Source organism: Plasmodium vivax, chromosome 12 (assembly GCF_000002415.2).
Source record: "Plasmodium vivax chromosome 12, whole genome shotgun sequence".
Classification (NCBI taxonomy): Eukaryota; Apicomplexa; class Aconoidasida; order Haemosporida; family Plasmodiidae; genus Plasmodium; species Plasmodium vivax.
In genome coordinates, this window is record NC_009917.1 from 2,724,371 (window position 1) to 2,747,584 (window position 23,214).

The 23,214-nt window shown below is 44.9% G+C and overlaps 5 protein-coding genes across 5 annotated transcripts; 2 read left to right on the forward strand and 3 right to left on the reverse strand.

The window, feature by feature from the left end:
- Positions 1-978: 978 nt before the first annotated feature.
- PVX_118455 (clathrin coat assembly protein AP50, putative) lies at positions 979-3,270 on the forward strand (the record flags this gene model as incomplete). Its single annotated transcript, XM_001615934.1, has 1 exon — positions 979-3,270. The coding sequence occupies one exon, from the start codon at positions 979-981 to the stop codon at positions 3,268-3,270; it is 2,292 nt and encodes a 763-aa protein (XP_001615984.1).
- A 499-nt stretch (positions 3,271-3,769) lies between these two features.
- Positions 3,770-8,207, reverse strand: PVX_118460 (hypothetical protein, conserved; the record flags this gene model as incomplete). Its single annotated transcript, XM_001615935.1, has 17 exons — positions 8,014-8,207; positions 7,727-7,863; positions 7,497-7,613; positions 7,293-7,358; positions 6,903-7,004; positions 6,660-6,754; positions 6,456-6,510; positions 6,201-6,289; positions 5,837-6,032; positions 5,447-5,548; positions 5,231-5,320; positions 5,029-5,084; positions 4,789-4,882; positions 4,521-4,616; positions 4,273-4,305; positions 4,116-4,180; positions 3,770-3,821 (listed from the first exon to the last, which is right to left on the reverse strand). The coding sequence occupies exons 2-17, from the start codon at positions 7,784-7,786 to the stop codon at positions 3,770-3,772; spliced, it is 1,368 nt and encodes a 455-aa protein (XP_001615985.1). The 5' UTR covers positions 7,787-7,863; positions 8,014-8,207.
- A 916-nt stretch (positions 8,208-9,123) lies between these two features.
- PVX_118465 (allantoate amidinohydrolase, putative) lies at positions 9,124-10,710 on the reverse strand (the record flags this gene model as incomplete). The annotated part of the gene is made up of 1 exon (XM_001615936.1): positions 9,124-10,710. The coding sequence occupies exon 1, from the start codon at positions 10,645-10,647 to the stop codon at positions 9,124-9,126; it is 1,524 nt and encodes a 507-aa protein (XP_001615986.1). The 5' UTR covers positions 10,648-10,710.
- A 3,202-nt stretch (positions 10,711-13,912) lies between these two features.
- Positions 13,913-17,615, forward strand: PVX_118470 (hypothetical protein, conserved; the record flags this gene model as incomplete). The annotated part of the gene is made up of 2 exons (XM_001615937.1): positions 13,913-17,215; positions 17,376-17,615. 2 exons carry the CDS (start codon positions 13,913-13,915, stop codon positions 17,613-17,615), a joined length of 3,543 nt encoding a protein of 1,180 aa, XP_001615987.1.
- Positions 17,616-18,131: 516 nt separating this feature from the next.
- PVX_118475 (metalloendopeptidase, putative) lies at positions 18,132-23,157 on the reverse strand (the record flags this gene model as incomplete). Its single annotated transcript, XM_001615938.1, has 4 exons — positions 18,132-19,435; positions 19,606-22,129; positions 22,241-22,630; positions 22,802-23,157. 4 exons carry the CDS (start codon positions 23,155-23,157, stop codon positions 18,218-18,220), a joined length of 4,488 nt encoding a protein of 1,495 aa, XP_001615988.1. The 3' UTR covers positions 18,132-18,217.
- Between the last annotated feature and the right edge of the window lie 57 nt (positions 23,158-23,214).

Here is a 23,214-nt window from a genome sequence, read left to right on the forward strand (position 1 = left end):
TTTAGAAAGTTCCCGCTAAACGAAAAGTTGATTTTTCACTTTTCTCCGCGCGCTTGTGCCACATTTATTTTTTTTTATTTCCGCGTTTTTTTTCGCGCGTGTTGTTTTGCCATTTTGGCAATTTTGCCATTTATGCAATTTTTGCCATTTTTTTACCATTTTGGCCTTTTGGCCATTTTTGCCATTTTGGCAATTTTTTTACCATTTTGGCCTTTTGGCCATTTTTGCCATTTGGCCATTTTTGCCATATTGGCTATTTTCACCATTTATGCCATTTTTCACCATTTTATTCCTTTTCGTACCAGTGTTTTCCCTCTTTTTCGTTTCATCACACTTCTTTCGCTTGACCTTCCCCATTGCGTATTCTACCATTGTGAGTTATTTCCCCTTTGCTTTGCAACACCCCGTTTTGTGCTTTTCACAAAGGCTCCGTGTGTTCTCCAGGAGCATTTCGTATCCACCTTTCTGCGTGTTGATCTGCCCTTTGTGTTTTTTTTTTTTTTTTTTTTTTGCGCTTGCATCTTTTCCTTGATTATTTTGCATTTCCCATCCACCGAGAGAGTTCCCCATTCGCAAGTAGCGAAAAACTCTCCGACGGAGTGACATATAGGGTGCCCCCTACAAGTCATCTGCACGACCAGTGTAGTGTATTTTTATGTATATTCATTTTTGCAAAGTGAAGCCGAGGTATACGCGGTGAGACTGAGACGCGGCTTCTAACCACATCGTCATTTTGGCGCAGTGCGATAGTTTGCATTGTACCGCGCACACGGTAGTCCCTTGGAAAGCCGAGGTAGAAGAGTTTCTCTCAAATCGGAGAGAAAGAAAGAGGTAGATACTAGTTCGCTCGAGGGTATAGCCACTGAGCAGAAGAAGCTACGAAGACGTTTCGAAGAAAAGGGAGTGCGGCCGATACGCCACCCATATCACCCAAGTGAAAGCCAAAGCGAATCCCCAAATTGGAAAAAAAAAATAAAAATGGACGCCCTATACTTATACAGCGAAAGCGGCAATAAGTTGGTGGAACAGCTTTTCGAAAATGACATAAATGCTGAAAAGACGCACGAAGAGATTAAAGACATAATAACGGGCAGTACTTCAGTTGAAAGTTCCAATTGCACTGTAATCAGCAGTGCGTGTGAGGAAAGTATAATCAGGAAGGCCTTCGAAGGGAAATTTATCTTCTTCATTAAGCAGGATTCTCTCTACTTTGTAATTATAAAGAAGGATGAAACGAACCCAGTGATGTCAGTGGAGGTGATTCGAGAAATGGTGGAGCTTTTTAAAAAATATTTTAAAATAGAAAAGCTGGAGGAAGATACGATAACGAATAATTATTCTGTTGTTGTTTTTCTGATTAATGAAATATTAACAGAGGGAGGAAAGCCGAGTGTACTTATTGACGATATTTTGAAAAATATGGTGCAGCATGGTTCGGGACTGCTCAGTGAGACATTAAAACACGCACCCGTGGCGAAGAATCTGCCGAGCTTGCTTCCAATAGAGAAATATGCTCCAGCGGAGGATGTGCCAAACGGGGAGAATGCCAATCAGAGTCAGAATAACGGGGCGGAAATCCAGAACAAAGGTGTGTCAAATGCCTTTTGGGGAGCAAATAACTTATGTCAAGTGCAGAATATGATATATGTAGACATGATGGAGAGTGTAAATTGCGTGTTGACTAAGAAGAACAGGTTACTGCACTTTGCTGTTCAAGGGAACGTTTTCGTCAAGTGCACAGTTCGTGGGTCTCCATTACTTAAAATGGCCTTTAACAAAAATATAAAACTGCATTTGACCCACCTACATTTCACTGCCAATTATAATATGATATTCAGAAGAGCATTTTGTGACCCGAACGCAGAAAGAAATTATCTCTACTTCGTCCCCCCGAATGAGCCATATCTTATTATGCAGTATTTTTACCACTTCCCCTTGAAACGTAATAGGAAAAGAGTGCCGGCAAGAAGTGCATGCAGTACCGGACCCACCCCTGCGGAGCTAACCAATGTGCTGAATTTAACAGCTGATAACTCCACGCGGGATCCTCCTTCCCTTACGGATAAGAACACAGAAGAGGGGAAAAAGCAGGTGGAAAAGAAAAAGGAGCAAGTGGATAAGGATAAGAAAGAGGAGCAAGTGGCTAAGGATAAGAAAGAGGAGCAAGTGGCCAAGGATAAGAAAGAGGAGCAAGTGGCTAAGGATAAGAAAGAGGAGCAAGTGGATAAGGATAAGAAAGAGGAGCAAGTGGCTAAGGATAAGAAAGAGGAGCAAGTGGATAAGGATAATTGTAAAAAGGAAGACGATTTGAAAAATGAAGAGAAGGAAGCTTCCTTAGCGGAAAATCGATTCAAGAATTACATGGAAGGAAAGAACAGACCAGTTCCGGAGGGGCCCCTGCACAGGAGCACTAACCAGGCTGCGAAGCCTGCACGGACTGGTGTAAAGACCTCTAAGGGGAAGCAGCAAGGTGGGAGTGCAAATGCGAACGCCCCGAGTAGCGAAACGATGCTGTTTCGAGACATGATTCCCAGCATAGAGAGCCACGAGAAACACTTGCTGCCCATAAAGGTTCAGGGAGTCGTCACCTATGTACCTAGATCCTACAAATACAACATCAAGCTGAGACTCATTCTGAATGAGATAACGAAAAGCCGTAGTAACCCAGCACAGATAAATGGCTATGAGAATATCTCTGTAAAAATCCCAGTGTATAATTTCATAAGGAATGTTAATATAATTTGCACCGTAGGAAATATAGTGTACACAGAATTCTACAATTCGGTCGTTTGGTGCATCCCCCGAGTGGACAATTCGGACATTGAATTATCGGCTGAGTTGACCTTTTACATCCAGCCAAATCCAGATGGGTTATTTAGTAACCATATGTATTATTATGAAAAGCTTTTAAGGTACCATAATAATGAGTATATCAATGGGCTGCCGGATACTTCCAGAGGGAATGGCATTGCTGATTGCTGCTATCACAGTGATAATCCTAATAATGGTTTAGTGGTGAGAGGCAGTAATTCCAGCAATCTTCGTAACCCAGTTCGTGTTTTCCCCAACCGTTTGTCCAAATGGTTGGATATGGAAGCGTGCAACTATCCCGAATTCTCTTTCCCAGTGTATGTCTCCTTCATCGTCACTGGGGTAACGGCTTCGGGGAAGCATGTAGAAAATGTCGAGTTGCACAGACCCACACATGCGCGCCTGTCCCCGGTGTGCAGGTACAGCACTTCCTACTCCCATGTGGAGTTTAGAATATAGGCGCGCCGTGGAAGTGGGCCCTCCTGTTTGAGCAGTGTAAGCAGTTTGAGCAGTTTCGGCAGTTTCGGCAGTTTCGGCAGTTTCGGCTGTTTTAGCAGTTTCGGCAGTTTCAGCAGTGTGAGAAATGCGCACCGCACGAAGTTGTAGAAAAAAAGAAAAAAAAAAAAAAAAACACCCATTTAGACATGGACACATGTAGAAGACACAACAGGGGAGAGCCCCGTGCAGCATTTCTTCAAACGGGGAGCGCACGATATGTAGATGGATGGGATGAAGTATCTTCAGTTCTTTTGCCTCCTCTGCATTTGGACTATGTGCAGTTTACATGTGTTTCCCTTTCGCGAGAATTTTCGACTCTGTTAGAAATGAAGAAGCAGATGTGGAGAGTGGCAAAAAAGGGGAAGCACCAATGCACGTGTGCATTAGTAGCTCCATGGGGTAAGAGCACACAGAAGATTTGAAGCGACTCAGTGGGGTGCAAACTGTACGATCACCCCTGTTAGAGAGTACCCAGCTTTATGGAATTTTCAAGGTCCAGGGTGTCGTCAACTCTGCGCAAGGGGGTGCGAAAAAGGGGCAAGAAAGTGACCATCCGGTTGGGATAACAACGCTCAAGTGTGCATAATGATTCCTAACACGTTTTCATGGTTACGCTTTTTTTTTTGTCTAATGCGCGCATCTTTTGTTTTCGTCATTTATGAAATTATGGGGGCGTTGTGAAATGCGAGGCGGCATTAACGAGCGGCGCGGTTTATTGAAGCATCTTTTTCCTGCCCAACTGTTCATGCCTTATATTTTATGCGTTTACTTCACTTTGCGTATATTTCTTTTTCCCTTTTCCCTACCTGCACATGTTCTTGTGAAAATCGACGTTCTTGTACAGGTTGATAATTTCCAGAAACTCCAAAGACTACAGAACAAACGGGGAAGTGACAAGTGGGGTCATATTTTCCCAAAATTAAAATTTTTAATTTTTATGCTTCACTGTTGTTAAGCAGTTACCTTGTAGGATCTGCTGATGTTTCCGTTTTCTCGCTGTAATTGGGGTAAAAAAGAAAATGCAAGGGGGTCAGGTTCGGCATGGCGAAGGTGTGTTGTGTGCGTTTATATCTCCTTCCAGAGAAGAAGTGGTCAGGGGTTGTCCCACGGTTCTTCCTTTTTGTGAAGTCGTTCGGTTGGCTTTTCGCTTATCCAGCTGGTGATATGCCTTTTTTGTGTAATTTTTTTTTCCTTTTTTGTGTAATTTTTACGTTTTTCTGAGTTATCCGCATGAGGATCTCTATGACTATCTTTAAATTTTTGATATACTGCAGCATGTCTTCATTCGAGTGAAATTCGACTTTATCCTGCGAGGGGTCATCCGGGGGTGGGGAAGCAGCGCACATAACAAATGCCACATCATCATCATCATCATGTGTGTGTGCGGATGGCTGTTTGTTTAGTACTATCGGCATGTCTAATGTACACGCTGATGTTATCCCCTCGTGGCGCAAAAAAAAAAGAAATTTTCTTTTTTACTTCCATATTAATCGAGTGAAAGTAGTTGTTTTGTTTCTCCAGGAATTTTTTTATTTTGTCCAGCTTCATGTTAATGTCTTCTAGTTCCTTTTCGCTACGAGGTTTACAAAAAATATTTTTTCAGCATGTTTCTCACAGGGGGGTGGGGGTGCGGAGGAAGGCTCCCAAAGATGCCACATGAGTACGGGCGCACCGACGGGGCAACTTCATTAACCACTTCGTAGCTGTAGAAGTGTGTACCTTGCAAAGACGAGCTTGTACATGTCATACATGTCGTCCGATATTTTTTCCTTTTCCTGTTGTGAAGCAGAAGGGGGAGAGTCAAGGGGGGGTAAATCACGATCGATCACCCTGCAATCCGCCCCCTGTGCACACATGCACAACATTAGCGCAGCCCAAACTAGTAGGTGCTGCCATTCGCTTGCCCACTCTCCAGTTTAACATTTAAAATTTTGTTCTTCAGAATATTCTTGTCCTCCGAAAAGGTGTTTATGATGTCGTTGTTGAGAAGGATGTATTCCTTGATGGCGTCCTACGGGGAGTGCGAAAGGGGGGGAGTGGAGGCAAAATGAGGGGGTAAGCGGCGTATGGAATAACGGGGCTGTAGAGGGCGGGGGAATGGCCCCGTAGCGCCTAAGCATATGCAGCGTTGCCTTACTTCGAGCTTCTTCTGCGATGACTCCTCCTCCTTTTGCAGCAAATTCTTTTTATTTTCAATGTCTTGAAACTTTTGATTTATGTCATAAATGTCTGTAACGCCCTGTTGTTGCGCAGCGGGGGAGGGGGAGGAAAAGGAGAAAAAAAAAAAAAAAAATTACATTCGTAGCTTCGACTGGAACGGTTGCGGTGGTTTGCCTTTTACGCACAGTGCTATGTGCATGTGTGTGTGTTCCCCCACAGGGAGGCCATTTCGAGGGGGGCACATAAATCCCATTTTGCGTCCGATTGACTGTTTTGCGGTTCATCGGCGGGGTTGTTTCGCAAGGGGGTGGGTGTTCCCCTCTACATATGGGTAGCTCTTCCCCCTTTTTTCGCCTCCTCCCCTTACGGTTGCCTCCCTCAGCTTCGATATAGTGGCGTATATATTGCTTGCATTTTCGAAGATATTGGACGCGCTCAATTTTAAGTAGTTGTTGTGTAGCAGGTAGTAGATGAGGAGCTTCTTGAATTTTTTTTTTTCCTCGACCATCAGCGCTATGTCTGCGTTGTGCAGTTTGTTGTTTTTGTACTCGTTGATCATTTCCCTGTGAGGGGGTAGGGAGCGAGTTGGGCACGCGGGTGTGAAGGGGAAGCAGGGAGGCCACCCGCGAAGGGGGAACCATGCACAAAAGAGCAGTGATGGTGAAGAGATGGTGAAGAGACGAAGAGACGGATGTGCATGCGCCCACGTGTACATGTGCTTATGGCCCTACCGCCGTATCCTCAGTATATTGCTGTGCTCCTTGTTGACATTCATATATTTGAGGATTTCTTCATTTTTATTTTTCGCCTTCATGAGTTCCTGCAGGGGGGCGGTTGGGGCACACATGAGGAAGGGGCTGTCATTCATCTACTCACATCTGTCTATCTGTGTCGGTTCATCGGTTCTTTTGGTGAACCCCATGTGGCCACTCCTGCGCATTTTTACAACTCCCATTTTGTGGAGTGAAGACAAATGTGCTCCTCACCGTTTTTTTCTCATCGATGGATTTTTTTAAATTTTTATTTTCCGAAGTTATTTTTCTGTTATGAGGGGGGAAGCGGAGGGAATGCACAAATCGGTGGCGACGTAAGCATGTCTACATATCTATGATAGTGTCATCATGGTGGTGCCCAGGAGGAACGGGTCCTTTTTTTTTTTTTTTTTTTTTCCGCCCCCTTAATGGCATTACTGAATCGCGTTGTGCAGTTGTCGTTCGCTATTTTTAAGGCTCGTGACTGTCCTCTCCAAGGAGTTTAAGTAGAAATACAGCATTTTCTTTTCCTTCTGTTTTTTTGGGGTGAAAGAATATGGCATGAAAGGAGAGACTGACTTTGTGCGTTGTCGATGGTTTGGGCCCTTTCCCCGGTGAGCCGCCTTTTCGCCGGCTTGCTTGCGCCCTTGTTCGTCTTTTCCCCCCCCGGGGGCTACTTACCTTGAGCCGTTGCAACATAATTTGGTAGGTGTACTTGGAATGCTTGAGGTTTTCAAATTTGTTTAATATCTCTTCATTCTTCGTCTTCAGCTCTTCATGTTCCTTTTTGTTTTTCGTGCGTGGGGTGTGTGCCAAATGAGTAACTGTGCAGTGCTCAGCTGGGTATCTGCCTATAATGTGAATGCCTCTTCACGAAATGCCCCTTCACGTAATGCCCCTTCACGTAATGCCCCTTCACGTAATGCCTCTCCCCACAGTGCCTATCCTCGCAACTACGTGAGTACATGTAGGGGGTCACTTCCTCATTCCTCCCCTCCTCATTTTCCCCTTTCTACGCGAGGCGAATGTGCAGCTAGCGGGGGTGCGAAGCTGCGGCCCTCCTTTCGTTACAATTTTCTGTTGCACGAGGGAAATCTTGTTGAGTTTTAATTCTCGATTGAGGAGGTCCAAATTTTTCTGCACGAAGGTTGAATGAGCGGTGGGGTGGAAGATCAACCGTGTGCGTTGCTACTTGGACCGCCTCTCAGTCGGTTCGTCGGTTCCTCCCATAGGACTTCTCTGGGGGGACATTTCTGCCGCGATTTCGAGCCTCACCTTGGTGTTTTCGTACTTATTAAAGGTAGTCTCCCCTTTTTCCTTGATGAAGTTAAATTTCTTTTTCACTGAATATACAATGTCCTCTGTATTTTCGTTCAGTTTTTCATTGTCTTTCTGTGGGGGGTGTTCAAGGGGCGCTTTTTTGAAGTAGGCACAACTGAGTGGCAGTTACTTCCTTGGTGTGTGTTTTCTTCTCACACGTGGGTAACTTTTCATTCTTTTCGTACCTTGTAGAAGGGCACCAAATCCTTCAGGTTGCACAGCTTGTCGTTGTTTTGGCTTTTCATTTTTCACTTTGGTGGATGTACCGGAGGCTACGTCTGTGGCTGCTTCTATTTCGTTTTCGCTTCGCTTTTTTCCCAATCTGCGTTGCAAAAGGTTGAGGTAAAAATGCGGTGGAAATAAATCCCGGCAAGTGTGTTCTGTTAACTTTGCAATTGGCGACACTCACTGATCGGTGGGCTACGCATGTACGTCCCCCCGGGGGGTTGAAAATCTCCCCCCTGTTATGTACCTGCTGGTCAGTTCGTGTGATATGGGCTAAATTGCTCCTTTTTAAAATTTTTCCGTTGAGAAAGGTGAAGAGAGGAAAAAGGAAGTGTAGTAAAAATATGTACAGCGAAAAAGACACAAAGGAGAAAAAAAAAGAAGAGAGAAGAAAGAAAAAGGAGTTAAGCAATGTCCTGCGTTTTCGCACAAAATGGAAGCTTTTTTTTTTTTTTTTTTTTTATGTACACATTTTTGCAACTCCTGCTTGAGTCACCCACCATTAAACGGAAATGCATTTACAATTACGCCGCTTCGCATTACAGGAAGCCTCCTTTTTGGGGGTTAAGAAGGACAAGTGTGCCGGTTTGAAGGGGCTGACGAGATGTGTGCTCACGCGCAGTGCGCGGCGGCATTTTTGGAGAATCGCCATGAAGACACGGTAGTAGAGTACGCGCAGCACATGCGCATTATACCGGCGCGCATATACCTTCCTTCACGCACAGCGCTCTCCAAGACGCACGCCTGACTAGTCTGTGCCAAAACGGCGCTACTTAAATTCTAAACGGGGGGGAACATCTTACGAAAGTCATGCTTCACATAAATTTGAACCAGTTTGCTTAAAAAAAGTACCAAAAATTATTTTTTTTCAGAGTTATGAAAAGGGGTGGGCTGACTGGACGAATGGCTGGGCGTGCGCACGTACACGCACACGCACAGTTTTGTGAAAGTGCGCGGCAAAGGGGATTAAAAAAAGAGAGATATGCAAAGATGCAGAGGTGCAAAGATGCAGAGACATATGGAGAGCTACCAAGGGGAGAGAGAGGTAAGAAAACAAATGTCTTTTTTTCCCCTCCTTTTGTTAAACTATGACATACACTTTTTTGGCGAGCGGATCTTTGAAGGGCGCTTACGTGGCGCTTTCACTAAAAGGTTTGAGTATCTACCCGCTTTTGCGCACATGGCGTGGCGTTTCTTCACCTGTAGAGGCAGGTTGGGTCCCCCCCATTTCGGGAGGGAGGCCCCCCTTTGTCACGCGCCGCTAATATAATCAGAGAACTTACATTTAGCGGTGTGCATGGTGTAGGCCCAATTGGGGTCTATGATTTGTCTACTTCCCCTTCAGGCCGCCCTCCACTCACTGGGGGGTGGAGAGTACCGTGCCGATGACGTTGACTTGGGATATGCCGCCATCAGGATGCAGCGAAATTTTAAAGTGCGTGGCCGTCCTCTCCATGATGGTGAAGTTATACTCGAGCAAATTAAAATTGTAAAAAGTTTTCTTCTGATCATTGGCCAATTTACATGGCGGCAGTTGCAGCCAGTCTATTTTTTTTTTTTCCAATTTTTCGTCTTCTTCAAAAATGCGTTTCTGCTCGAGCAAATCCAAAGTGAGCATATCCACACAGTCTAATAAATAGATGTGGATATATTCGGGATGGTCATATTTATAATTCCCAATGTCAAAGGTAAAATTTTCGATGACCCCTCGAACGCCGAACTTAAAAATGGAAACGTTTTTAATTGAGTTATAAGTAAGTGTGCGTAGAATAATTGGGGGCCTATTGGACAACCTCTTTGTTGAAAACCCATCCGTTTTATACGAATCGATCATATTTTTGGGATGGCCTTTGTGTATATCATCACAATGGTAGTATATTAAAGTGCATCCATTTTCTGGTTTATTTAGGAAAATTTTTTGTTTTGATAAAATGGTATGTTTTTTAAATAGGGTGACAAATTCGCCATAAAATTTTATTTTATTTATACCTCCATCTGGATATAAATTAATCCGTATGTGTGTCCATGGCTTGATCAACGACGCATCGTTAACTTGAAAATAGTAAATTTTTTTTTTTTGAAAACATTTGAGGAAGTCTACACAATCTGCTTGGAGTAATTCAACCCACGGCGTATTTTGATTTTCCAAAATGTCAGATATGGATTTATCAATTTTGTACGATTCTAAAAAATTGTAGCTTTTCCTTTTTGCAATTTTCTGTTCCCTCTGTTCCGCTCCTTCTTTCTCTTCCGTTTCGTTCATTATGTATTCTTCCTCTTTCACAATTTCGTCAATGCAGGAATTTTCCACCACCTCGATGGATAAGTGGGGGCATATATCATCTTCCATGTTTTCGAAATTTATTTCCATTCCGTATATAACACTTGGGTACTTCAATTTTAGTATTAGCCACTCGTGTCCTACGTCCCTCCTTCTTCTCGTCACCCACCCGACCTTGTCCTCAATCATTATGTTTTCAGATTTGCTGATCGACTCGTCTGTTACGAAGAGGACCTTTGAGCCGAAGTGTTTGGACAAAATGTTATTAAAATTTAGGAATTTTACTTCTTCTTTTGTTTCAATTTCTTTCGATGGGATTTTCGCATTTTTACTTACAACCCAGCTGAAGATGTTGTTAAAAAGGCTTAAGATTTTTCTTTTTTTTTTTTTCTTCAACTTATAATTTGACTCGTTATTTTCCCCTCCTGTTTCCACACACAGTGGGGCTTCTCCCCCTGTTGGTTCTTCTTCCCCGGTGATTTCACTCGGCCCTATTTCTTGCAGCTTCCTCTTCTTCGCGCTTTTCGCAGATTTCTCTTCATTTGAGCTACTCAACGTTTTGCCTTCCTCCTCGGTCGTCTCTTCCTGGGCGTTCATCATTGTGCGTTTTGGTCTTTTCCCCGTCCGCGTGCGTTTTCATGAATGCTCCCCGGCCCGTCGATCGGTCTGCTACGATTTGCTCTTATTGTGCTTCACCGAGGGGGTCCCTCCTGTTCGCTACCTACGTGCGTGGGTATGTAAGTGTACACCTACAAGTGTGTATTCCATTTAGCGTGGGAAAGCGTCAGCCTCAAGTATGTATGTACAGTACGCGAATGCACAGTTGGGATGCGCGAATTATGCGCTCTTCCGTCACGTGGAAGAAATGGTCCGCGCGTTTTTTTTTTTTTTTTTTTTTGCACATGGGGGGAAAGCAGTACGGTTAGGCGCACGGCGTGTGTGCTTTGCATAGCGTTGAATGGGGAGATTATTTTTTTTATATTTTATTTTTTCCATACCTTTAAGATAACTATCCAGTTGGGCACAGCACTGTGTGTATCTCTTCCCCCTTGGAGGAATTCCCCCAGCTGTTGTAGATCCCACGCCGCGTCTCACAAATGTGCGATCGGGAGTGAAGTGGCCACGCGTTGGCGAAAAGAAGGGTTCTCACATTTGGGGTGATGAGAAGGGGACGAGTAGTGTCGCCACCGTTTTGATGTTATGCATATAAAATGGGGGCCAAAAAAGGGGGGCGAAAACAGGAGGGCGCAAAAAGGAGGCGCAAAATAGTTGTGCTACTTTCCCCTTTTAACGATGCCTTGGGTTGATAAACGGAGGCGACGCGGCTACAACGGCGTGGTGGAGCATTAAACTGAACGGAGCTAATTTGAATAACATTTATTGGCTGATGTATCGGTTTTACCAAAAGCGCGACAGGAGGTGCAGCCGCGCGTGGGACATGCGGCCAGTGGACACTCCCCCTCCCCCTCAAGACCACCAACTGAGCGTATTGCCCCAAACACAAATGGGTAGAGTACACACAGAGATGTAGCTAGTTATAATTTTTACCCTTTTTTTTTAGAACACAGCTCAGCTTCCATGTTATGATTTGCATTCACGGGGTTGGGGGAAAAATCGTTTGGCGAATATGCCGTGAAGCTTACATTCGTGTAGGGTTGACAGGCATGCGATATTTGTATGCGATCTGTTGATGGTTTCCCGAAATGTTTCTCCAGCCTTTGCGTGTTGCAGATTGGGGGGAAGAAAAAAACCTACTGAGGAGTGTTTTTTTTTTCTTGCTAATTATATGTAGAGCTTCCCCACCACATGTTACAGTTACGAACGTATGCGTATACCCTTTGAAAACGCCACGCTGTGATGTGCCCATAAAAAAATTTCTCCTGTTTTGCTTTGCGAGTAATCCACGCAAGTGTTAAATTATGCTTCTTTCTTTATAGGGGTGTTATTTTATTTTATTTTTTTTTTTTTTTCCCACCTTCCTCGCGTGTGCGCCACATTGCAATGAATTGGGCAATAGAAAAATAGGAGCGAAAAAACTCCTTGGGTGAGAAAAGGTGTCCTCTCGTGGGGACACACATAAATGGCGAAATGGAAATTTAAAATGAAGCGGTTGCTTATTCCAAATGGTAAGAAATGGAGCTCCATTTTGAAGCAAAAATGAGTAGGCTTGAAAAGGGGCAAAAAAAAATATCACAATTTGTAGGCACGCTTAAATGTCCACAGTTCGCGAACGGGGTTTTAAAAAGGCATCGGCTAACTGAAGGAGATATAAACCCGCACCGTATGCTACAATGATATGGAAAAAAATGAATTACGTGGGAGGAGTTACTCTGCCCATGTGCTATTTTTCCAACTGTGGAAGACGTCCTGCGCGTACCACCGAGCGAGCAAATCGAATCGGCGAGGTGGAAAAGCGCCTGCGTAAAAAATTAGACGTGACAGGTTTTATTTGGCAATTTAAAAAATAATCGGATGCGCGCCGGTGTACGTTGTTTCTCGTTATTTTATTCGCGTCATTTTTTAAGGCTATTTTTTTATCGTGTTATTTTTTCCATCTTTGATGGGATGGTCGTTCTACGAGGTCTCCCCACGTGCCCCCATGCAACGCGGAAAATGTGGTAATCCCTACTTGTGGGGGCGTAAAATGCGCGCGTGAAAAAATGAAAGCACTGTTGGCGCGCGTGATGAGAACAACCTCCCTTAGGTACACAGCGGCGGTGTGTCCTGTTAGACGCAGCTAATTTTGATTTACTGCGTGGTTGTTGTGATGAGAGGCACGCACACAAACTTGGAGACAGAACTGAGTGTAACCTTTTACGCAGAAATTATTTGGCTTCCCCCAGTTTTTTCACCCTGGGTGGGTTGGATGAACGTTTTTTTAAAGGACATTTCGCTGGAGCAGCGAAGGGATAAAAAATGTATTCCGCTTGACCAGCGCAAGCATTCGCATGGTGAAATGGAAAAAGGCGGAAAATAACTGTTGCCCATTTTGTTTTCCCCCTTTTTGGTACATATGGAAAGATACGCAAAATTGAGAAGATCCGTTTTAACAAAAGGGGTGTAATCCCATGGTGTGTGCGTAAAATTACCGTCACAAATGTGTGAAACAAATGTGAAAGAAAAAAAAAAAAAAAAAAAAAAAAGTAAACTTATGTGTGCTCTTTTTATTTTCCCCCTTTGACATTTCGCAAAGGTAGGAAATGAAAAAATAGCGTAATTGTTGATTTGAAAAAGCGCAAATGAGAGGACCGCACAAAAAGCCTCAACCTTTGCGATTGCATAACTCATGTATGCAAAGGTGAAAATACGACGGAGCGCGGAAAATAAAAAAAAAAAAACGCGCAGATGTCTTCGCGTAACCTCGTTGTTGCCAATTCGCAAAGGGGGAAGGTGAATTTTTTAATCGCCCTAACCTAAAACGCAACTCTTGTACGCTTATTTACAATTTTGTGTGTGAAAGTTTCCGCTTAAGGGGTGCGCATCAGGGGAGGCATAAAATAAGATACTCCCTTGGACGCTTAGCGCAATTGGCTTGGCGTTTAGTCAACAGTTTGGTTGTTTCCCCCTGTTTGAATGCCCTTTGGGTAATTTTTTTTAATTCCCCTATCTGAGAGTACCCCACACTTGTGTGTGCACGTGTGCCCCGTTGGTCACCCACCAAGGGGGGTTGTCCGTCAGATTTTGCGAACCGCCTTGGCGAAATGGGGTGGGAAAGTTGAAAAAAGGAAAACAAGAAGGGGCAACTTTGCGAAAGACTAACCAAATCGAAGTTTAGGGGAGACATACTTCATCCTCCCCTCTGTGCTGCTTCCCCCCTGTGCTGCTTCCACACCGTGCTGCTCCCCCCCCCGGTCGCGACGAAGCCATGGAGGCCGCGAAAGACGAACGGGGAGAAGGGGAGGGGAGTCAGGAGGAGGAAGGGGACAACTTCCGCAGTGTGTACAAACAGGTAGTAAAAAATAAAAGTGCAAACGGAAAGACAAACAGGAATAACGCATTTGCGGAGATGCTGGAGGTAAGCAGGATCACCGATTACAACGTGGTGATGAAATATGAGTACCTCCTAAAGCTAAGCTTCTTCAGTAGCAACGTGAACGTATTGAATGTATATCGGTTAGTGAAGCAGGAGAGTGAAAAACAATTTGGCGAAGTGGCAGCTCGTTTGAGGAGCAACATGCTGCTTAGCATAATGGACACGAACAAAATAAATGATAAAAGTGAACATGTAGGTGAGTACTTTACAAAGAATTATGAGGAGCTAAAACAGCTGGAATTCGTCATTGGAAACACGGATTACCCGCTAGGGTTTGAAAAGAACACCAATGGGGTGTTTCGAGTGTACCTGTTTAAGATAATACCCAGCAAAACGCTCTTATTAAATAAAAGCAACTTGAGTTTCATGGAAAAGGGGAAAATGCCGAGCAATTACGACTCAGTTGCGGTGGACAGAAATTTGTACTACGAGCAGGTGGGGGAAGGGCAGAGCGAACTGGTGAGAAGCGGGAGTGGAGGGGGAAGCGGAGGGGGAAGCGGACCAATGAAGGGCACATCAGCTAACCTGGGGCGGGGAGGAACCAACTACAGCTACATATACAAAGTAAAAGCAGCTGAGCAGGTGCTTCCCCTGCTGCTAATCGAATTCGAATTCAAATGCCTACGGGTGGACATCAGTGTGCCCATATGCGAGTACTGCTACACCGCTAAGGCTATCTACTACTGCCATAATGACAAGGTCCATTTGTGCAATATATGTGACATAAAGCATCATGAAAAGAATAAAATTTTGAAGAATCATAGGAGGATGCCAATATCCGAGTCTCCATACCAATTTGGAAAGTGTGCGTACCATCCGAATGAGGTGGTCGAGAGTGTTTGCATGAAGTGCTATTGTAGTTTGTGCCCTACCTGTCTCCTGATAGGGAGTCACTCCAAGGGCAATTATCGTAATCACCCCATTGTGAATATAAAAGACGCTTTCATTCTGTCCAATCAGAAAAAATCCCTAAGTGATATAAATTTGGAAAATAGGAAATCAAGGATACTCCTTTTGTTGAAAAAAAAACACAAATTGTTGGCAGAGATTTATTCCAATTACACTTCTTTGCAAAAGCGAATTGATACCTTGTACAGGTACATCATTGACGAGTTGAAAGTTTTAAAAAAAAAAAAAATGCAATACATTATGGCCTTAAAAAGGGCAGTTTTATCTCAACTACTCACCATCGAATGGACAGAGGCCTTCTTCTATCATACCAAATTGTCATTAAATTTATCTGATTTTATTTTATACCAGAAAAAACATCAATTGGCTGTCCAATTTTTAATAGCCAAAAAAGGGAAGGATTCAGATTTTATGAAAAACGCTCCTCATTGGCTGTTTCAGAAAATTTACGTTCAGTCAAATTTGTGCATTTATGAAGATAGCTTTTTTAAGCTCAACTTTGTTAGCCCTAAGGATCTCGACGAAGGGATGGCCAAGGGGGACCTAAATAGGAAGCGGTGCGTTTTGAAGGGGAGTCGAAACAAGCTGGAAGAAATGTACAATTTTAATAACGTCTTTAATGATAAGAAGGGGTACTTGGGGTTGTATGACGAGACGGCCTTCGAGGGGGGAGCCAACTCGGAGGAAGGCGCTCATCAGACGAGTGTTAAATACTCCGCCGCAAAAGGTGCAGAGGATGAGCAGTCGCCTCGAGAAGCCACCCATGAGGGGTTCTCTAATCAAATAGAACCTGTTAACACAAGCGGATTGAACAACAAAGATTTGCAGAGCGTTCTGAAGCTAAAGAAGGAGTATGCGTCCATGTACGACGTGACTGAAGAGAAACCCACCAACTGCAATTTGTTAAGCGAAATTTTTAGAGACGAACGGGAGGGGAACTCATGCGGGGGGGGAAAGACCCCCCTGAAACAGTCACACATTTGCAGAGAGTTGTGGAAGCACCTGGTTAATTACAAATATATAAATGTGATCCATGTGTTGAAGGCGAGGTGCAGCTTGAACACCCTCTTGCTGACTCACTCCTTTTTCAACGTCGCGTCTTATTATGACAATCTGGAAGACCTAGTGAAGCACATAATCAAGCACGAAATTTTTACTCTGCTTAACAAAAATATTGACTACCATACGAAGATGAAGGTCACCCACGTGTTGGACAGCGTCGCCACGTTGCTATGCCTCCGAAGATTTGTGCTCGCACCTTGGGTTGATAAGTACATCGAGCTGTGCTGTTCCCATGTTGGGAGTGAGCAGGGGGGGGGGTCCTCCCCAGGTGAAGAGGCCCCCCCAAATGGAGAAGCCACCCCAGGTGAAGAAGCCACCCCAAGTGAAGATATCATCCGTGAGAAAAATTCAGACGTGAGAGATGAACACGCGCCATCGGTGCGTGCACCAAATGAGCAGGTGAAGGGCATCAATCTGACCAGCAAAAGTGCCCCTGGTGAGGTGGCAAAAGGGGATAAGAACAGCTGTGGCGAATTACGAGTGGGCAGGGAAAAGGAGGAGTTCCCAACAAACGGGGGAAACGACACTACGATGGGTGACCAAACCGTGTTGGAAGAGGACAATACAATTTCGGAAGACATGGACACCAAGAAGGATGAGCACCACGTGAGGAGCACCAATAAGCATTACAACATGGCGGGAGCGCTCCTCACTGCAGGTGAAAAGCAGGAGCTGTCCTCCCTGAAAAAAATAAAAGAACACATATACGTATACTTAGAAATGCTAATCAACGACTTGGTGAAGATCCCCCACAAGGACCTAAACGACGGTGTCCGATTTATGTTTTATCTTATCCACGACGAAATTGACGGAAAGAATAAAAACTTAGTGATGAATGAAAAGAAGTTCAGCATACACACCTTGTGCTTGTGTCTGGACATCTTTCTTAACTCTGTTTTGTACCCCTACATTTTTTACGTGCATGAGGAGAACCTGAATGGTCAGGTGAAAACCTCCATGTGGAAGGACCCTTCTCTTCATCAAAAAGTGGTAGTCCTGTTTGGCCAAACGGTGAGAGAAATTTCGATATATGTTTTTCAAGTGTACAATTTAGGAATGTATGACAGCAACTTGAAGGCGTTCATAAGCAACATAAAGGATAATAAGATGCTTCGGGGCAGGGCCACCAACGAGAAGATGTTCTTCCTCGACGTGTCTCAGAAGGTTAGCGCTGCGGAGTTTGCCCAAAATGGGTTTAACAGTCGGTGTAGGATAGTTTGCGTAAAGGGGAGAGGGGCGGTTAACTCATGACTCTTCCACCCTGCTACCCATCTTCGCACTTCCCCATTTTTGCACTTCCTCATTTGCACTTCCCCCCTTGCAGCTCTTCCAATGGATCGTCAAAAATTTGGAGTCGCCCAGGTACTACGCCCCCGTCAGGTGGAACTCCCGCGAGGGGGTCGAAAAGAGTTACCAGCGGATCGTCCAGGAAATTGTCCACATAGACGAGTCGTCGACAAACAATTGTGTAAACGAGAATGTTGATTATAACATCTTATTCAGCACCAAGAATTTTAAGGAGATTCTGTCTCTCTGCTACTCGATGCAGGGCGTCGGCGCGTGAGTGTACGAAAAAAAAAAAAAAAAAAAAAAAGCGGCAAGCTCGGCGAGCGAACGCGCCGAAGAATAAAAGACAAATTCGATGAAGCTCAGCGGAGCACTGGGACGGTGCTGCGAGCCGAAGGAGATCAAACAAAAGTGGAAGAGGCCCCCGAGTATGCGCCGTTAATACGCATAAACGCACAGCAGCCCGCACGCAGTTACACAGGTGTGGGTGATTACGATGGTGATAGCGAGGGGAAGGGGGGGGGCGCTCCCAGCTGACAAACGAAGGAAATGAAAAAGGGGCAACATCCCGGTGCACACTTCTGTGAAGTGTGTAGAAGCGTATCGACAGGTATAGAAGTGTATAGATGCACATAGACGCACGACAAGGTCAACACACCTGTGCCGAAACACACGTGCAGAAAGGAACTCTGACCAGACGTCTGTGCAGGAGAGAGATGGGGAAATACGCGCGTGGGTTTTAAAAAAAAGAAGATCACCACTATGGTGTATAGGCGCGTCCAGGTTGCTACCCGCACGGGAACGGTTCAACCAAAATGGAGCCGCGATTCAGTAAATCTGCAACTGCAACTGCAAGCACAACTGTAAGCACACCTGCAGTTACAACTCGTTTATGTTTCTGTAAACGCCCGCCCAAACATCCTTCGGGGAGGCAATTCCACAGGATATGTGGTAACCTGCGGTTTGGTTGAAGAGGACATATAGGGTCAAGAGGACGTCTATCTTTTCGATTCTACTCAGTATAAGGTTATCCCTCAGCAGGGATTTATTTTTATACTTCAGTGGGAAGTGGGTCAGCTGCATCCCTGAGATTTTATCGACAAAGAATTTCAAATCTTTGGTTTTCTTATTTAAGTAAGACAGCTTAGCATTTTCTATCAAGTAATCAGAATAGTTGTAAAAATTTTTTGTAAAATTTTCAAAGCTAGAAAGAACTTCATTTTTTATAATTTTTAAATCTTTCGGATTTGTCTGAACAAGCAAGGTAAAAAAACCTGCAAAATATTTTTCATAATTTATAAATTCAAAGGAAGAATCATAAGTTAATTCTTTTTTTTCTCGCAAATAGTGAAATAATTTACTGTTCAGGATGTACTGAATGATGTAAGATACTGCGTTGAAGAATATCGGGTTGGTATATAATTTTTTTTTTCTTGTAATTAATTCGGTGATATCTTCCTTTTTGTATTTTTCCACGTTGATGTGATTTACAAGTTGGGTGAATCCCTCACTTGTGATGTTTTTTTCGACATGCTCATCTTCCATTTTGTGATGGAGAACCTTTTTTAAAAACTGTAGTAGGTATAGCGATATGTGCACCCCATTGGAGAGGAAGCCAAAGTGGTTGGCACTCTTTCCGATGAGGAGGAAAACGGCGTGATCTTCTTTTTCGTTTAAATAGACGTAGGTGGCTTCCTTTATTTTCTGTTCGAAGTTTTGAAGTGGGCACAGCAGGGAGTACTCCTCCTTTAGGGGGTCCCTTCCGATGGGTGTGTCGTTTTGCTGTGGGTTCTTTTCATCACCATGGAGATTCATTCGTTGGGTGGTTGCTACTCCATTCACTATTGTTTCTTTTCCATTGGTGGACGCCTCTCTTCTAAGTGGAAGCGTCCCAATGTAGTGCAGCACGTAGTAGTGAACGAAATCGGATGTGTCTCCTACAATGGTGAGCTCAAACAGGGAGGGGTCGCTAAAGAGGTGCCTTAGCACCTTCTGCACCGTCTCCAGGGACATTTCTTCGGCTTCTCGCAGGTCGAAGTTTTGGTAGCCCAGCGCGCCGTCGGACAGGTACGAGAGGGTTTGGCCCAGCAGGAAGGACTGCAGGGGGGGAGAAGCGGCGCACATGCGGGGTAAATGCGGCGTAAGTGTGGGTAAATGAGGATAAATGCGGGTAAGTGCAGGTAAATGCGGGAAAATATGGCTTTCACGCAGCACCCACGGTGCTACACCAACGCAGCTCCGCTAATACCCCACAGCGCTACACCTACCTGGAGATTGTTCTTATACTCGTAGAAGTCCTTCCGGAGTTTGTCCACGACCCTCTTGAGAGCAGCCTCCTCAAGGCGCGTTTGCAGCAAAATGTTGTTAAGTATGGAAAAGGCAGAGTTGACATTTTCGTGTTTATTATACGTATAAATATCTATAAAAAAATATTCGTCATTAATGTCAATGCATATATTAATGCTTCTATTGCTGCAATGAATTTCGACGTTTTCTCGACTGATGCTTTCAATTTCTCCCCCCTCGAAGAGGCATATAACTGAGAATAATAAGGGGAACACGTTTTTTTTTTTTTTTTTCAGGATGTCATTATGCGGTATGATTAACCTCAGGTAGATGTTTTTTTTGTCTATTTGTGTTTTGTAAATGTTCACTTTGATCCCGTTTGCCAGTTGGTAGTTTTCAACTTCTCTTTGGCTTTTCTCCGCCGCCACATATCTTTTCAGGTTGAGTCTGTCCGCGGTTGCTCCCATGATTAATTCGCTGGGCACTTGGTCCAGTTTGGTGTTCTTCTTTCCCCGCGCGGGGTGCCTCAGGTGTGTGGCCTGGGGGGTTTGCAGGTCGTCCTCCCCATCCATGCCGTAGCACGCGCGGAAGAGGGGCAAATTGGGCGCGGTGTCCATATTGGTCGGCGTGCCAGGCGTGCCAGGCGTGCCAATCGGGTCAATCGTGCAAATCGTGCCAATCGGGTTAATCTTAGTCTGCGTTTCCACACCTGGGAGGACGCACGGGAAGGGCTGCCGGTCCCTCTTGATCTGGTCAATCTTGCGAAGGATGCCCGCGAATATGTCTCTCCTGGGTGGGTCCCCCGCCCCGGGCTGCACGTACCTAGCCATGTGCAATTTGGTTGTGATATGCTCATACAAATATCTCTGTGAGAGTAACGTGTTCTGAAAGCTTAGGGAAAAGTTGGGGACGTCGGACACCGAATTGATGTTGTCTAGGAACAGCCTCTTCACGTCATCCTCGCGGAAGGATGTGAAGTCTACTTTGGGGACGTGGATGATAACACAGTTGGGCTTAAAATTGGTGTTTCCCTTGAATATGTTAAACAAATACTGAAAATAATTTTTGGCAAAGGAATTAATTTGTTCTATTTTTAAATTATCAAAAATTTCCTGCTTGAGTTTTTTTTCCCTCTTCTCATTCAGGTACACATGTTTGCAAGAATTGTAGTCGATAATTTTTTGTATTTCGTCTGTGTACATTTCGTTCATTCTGGTTTCCAAAATTTGTTCCTCCTCTTCCTTTTCTGGGTGCACCAGCTTCATCTGCTTTGTGCCTGCCCCGCTGGAGGAGCTGCAATCGCCTTCGCCACCGCCGCTACCTCCCCCCGCATCGTCGTACTCAATCTCGTTGGCCCGATAATTTTGTAACTCGTCGTTGCTAAACCCATGGGCTAGCAAACCCTTAATGAAGTTGTAAAAAGCTGTCACAGCCTCTGCGAACGATTTTGTCGTCGTCTTTATTTCCACCGTCCTGATGGTGGCCCCCTCGTTAATATTCGTGTACTCATTAATATCGATGCCGTTAAATAAATCACGCTTGTACACGTTAAATCGGAAGGACAGGCAATAAAACATAACGTCCTTCATGACATACGTTTTGTAATCCTCCATCGTGCGAATGCTTTTTATTTCCTCCTTCATCAGTATATTTATGTTGACATTATTTAAAGAATATTTTATAATTTCAAAATCTGTTGTCAGGTTGGGGTTTTCTTTTTTGCCTGACTTGTTCAGAGTTTTTTCTTCTTCCAATTTCGGTTGGTACTTTTCGCTGAGGTAGGCCCTGAACTTCAGCTCGCTCAGGGCTTCGTTTTGAAGCGTGCTTCGCAGTTCGTTGAGTTTGTGCGCGTCGGCGATGTTGTCATCAGGGCGTTCCTCATCAGGGCGTTCCTCATCAGGGCGTTCGTCACTGGGGAGTTCGTCACTGGGGAGTTCGTCATTGGGGAGTTCGTCATTGGGGAGTTCATCATCTGGGCGTTCGTCATCTGAGCGTTCGTCATCTGAGCGTTCGCCGCTCGGGGGGGGAGTGGCGGAACCCTTGTGGACCTCTTCAGAAGTGTCCTTCTTATCGCCAGGTGTGCCATCCCTACCTGTGTGTATCTTTTCCTTTCCTGTGTCGGCGCCTCCTATGATGGGCTCCTCCCCACACACTTCACCCATTTCATCTGCTGATCCATTTAAGGGGCCACTTTCCGGGTGGCCCTTTCCTGAGCAGTCACTGCCATACATGTGTACAATTGCGGGTAAGTTTTTATTTCTCGACCGCAACGTGTTGTCATTCAGGATGGCCAGGTACTTCATATCCTCCGGTGTCAGTTCCTCCTTCTTCACGTTTTGAAATTTTTCGCTTACCAACTTGCGCGCTATGTCCACGTTGACATCTCCGTAGATGAACAGGTTGACATTTTCCGTTCTGAAGAAGAGGTCGAAGTATTTTTTGATGTCCTTTGGCTCGTACCTCTTCAGCAGCTCCAGCTTGCCGATGGGCAGTCGGTGGCTCAGTCTGCGGTGGGGGTGGTGGTGATGGAGGTAGCGATGGAGGCGGTGATGGAGGCGGTGATGGAGGCGGTGATGGAGGCGGCGCCCCCAGTGGCGTGCACGCTTCGCGACGCACCTGTTTTCCTTGTGGAGCGTTTTAATAATGTCCGAGTTCATTTTGTACTCCACCGTGTTGATAATGCTGTACTCTGAAAAGATGGCCTTCTTCTCCTTGACAATTCGTTCCCTGTTGAATTGAGTTTCTCCTTTTAGGACCTCCACCATGGTGTCAATGCACTTGGACAGGATGGCATGCTTGTAGTTAAATTCGTCTACTGTGTAGATGTCGTAATTTTCAATTTGGTCCTCCCTAACGGTTTTAATAATATGGTCGTGCTGGAAGTGGCTCAGGGAGTTCTCTTTGTAGAGCTCCTTGTTCAGGCTCACGCTTATGTAAAAGACGATGTGGTGGAAATCGGTGTAGGCGTTCGTGCGGATATTCTTGTCGATGATGTTTTTCCGATTTCTGTGTGGGGCGGTGGGGAGGTGAAGTTGCGGATGTGCGTGCGGTTAGGGTGGTGTGCGTACGGTCAGAATGGTGTGCGCAAAATGGTGTGTAAACATGTGCGGGAAAAGACTCGCCCCTTTCCGAGGCAACCCGCGCAGCATGGCCACGCCGGGACAAACAGCGCCCTACTTGGAACCCATGTAGGAGACATGCTCGCAGAGGTGACTTATCCCCTGCTGGTTCTTCTTTTCATTCACACTGCCAGTGTTCACTTCCATGTAGACGTGCATCTCCTCGTAGTTATAGTCAATCGGGTTCGTGTAATTTTTGTATTCATTTGAAATTCTGTGCGAAGGTAATATCACGTGTTTTTCATTACTCAGGATGTACTTTTTTTTATTTTTGCTTTTTCTTTTTTTGTAGATGATGCTGGTCAGTCGGTTGGGCAGTTCTTCCTTTATCAAATCGTCGTCTTCTTGTAGTTCGTTCGCCTGAGGAAGGGGTTGAAGGAGGGGCGTGGAGGTGAGGGCGGCTGGATGGCACATGTCCGTGGGTGCATATGAAGTTGGGTGGACACATATGCGCTCGGTGTACACATATGC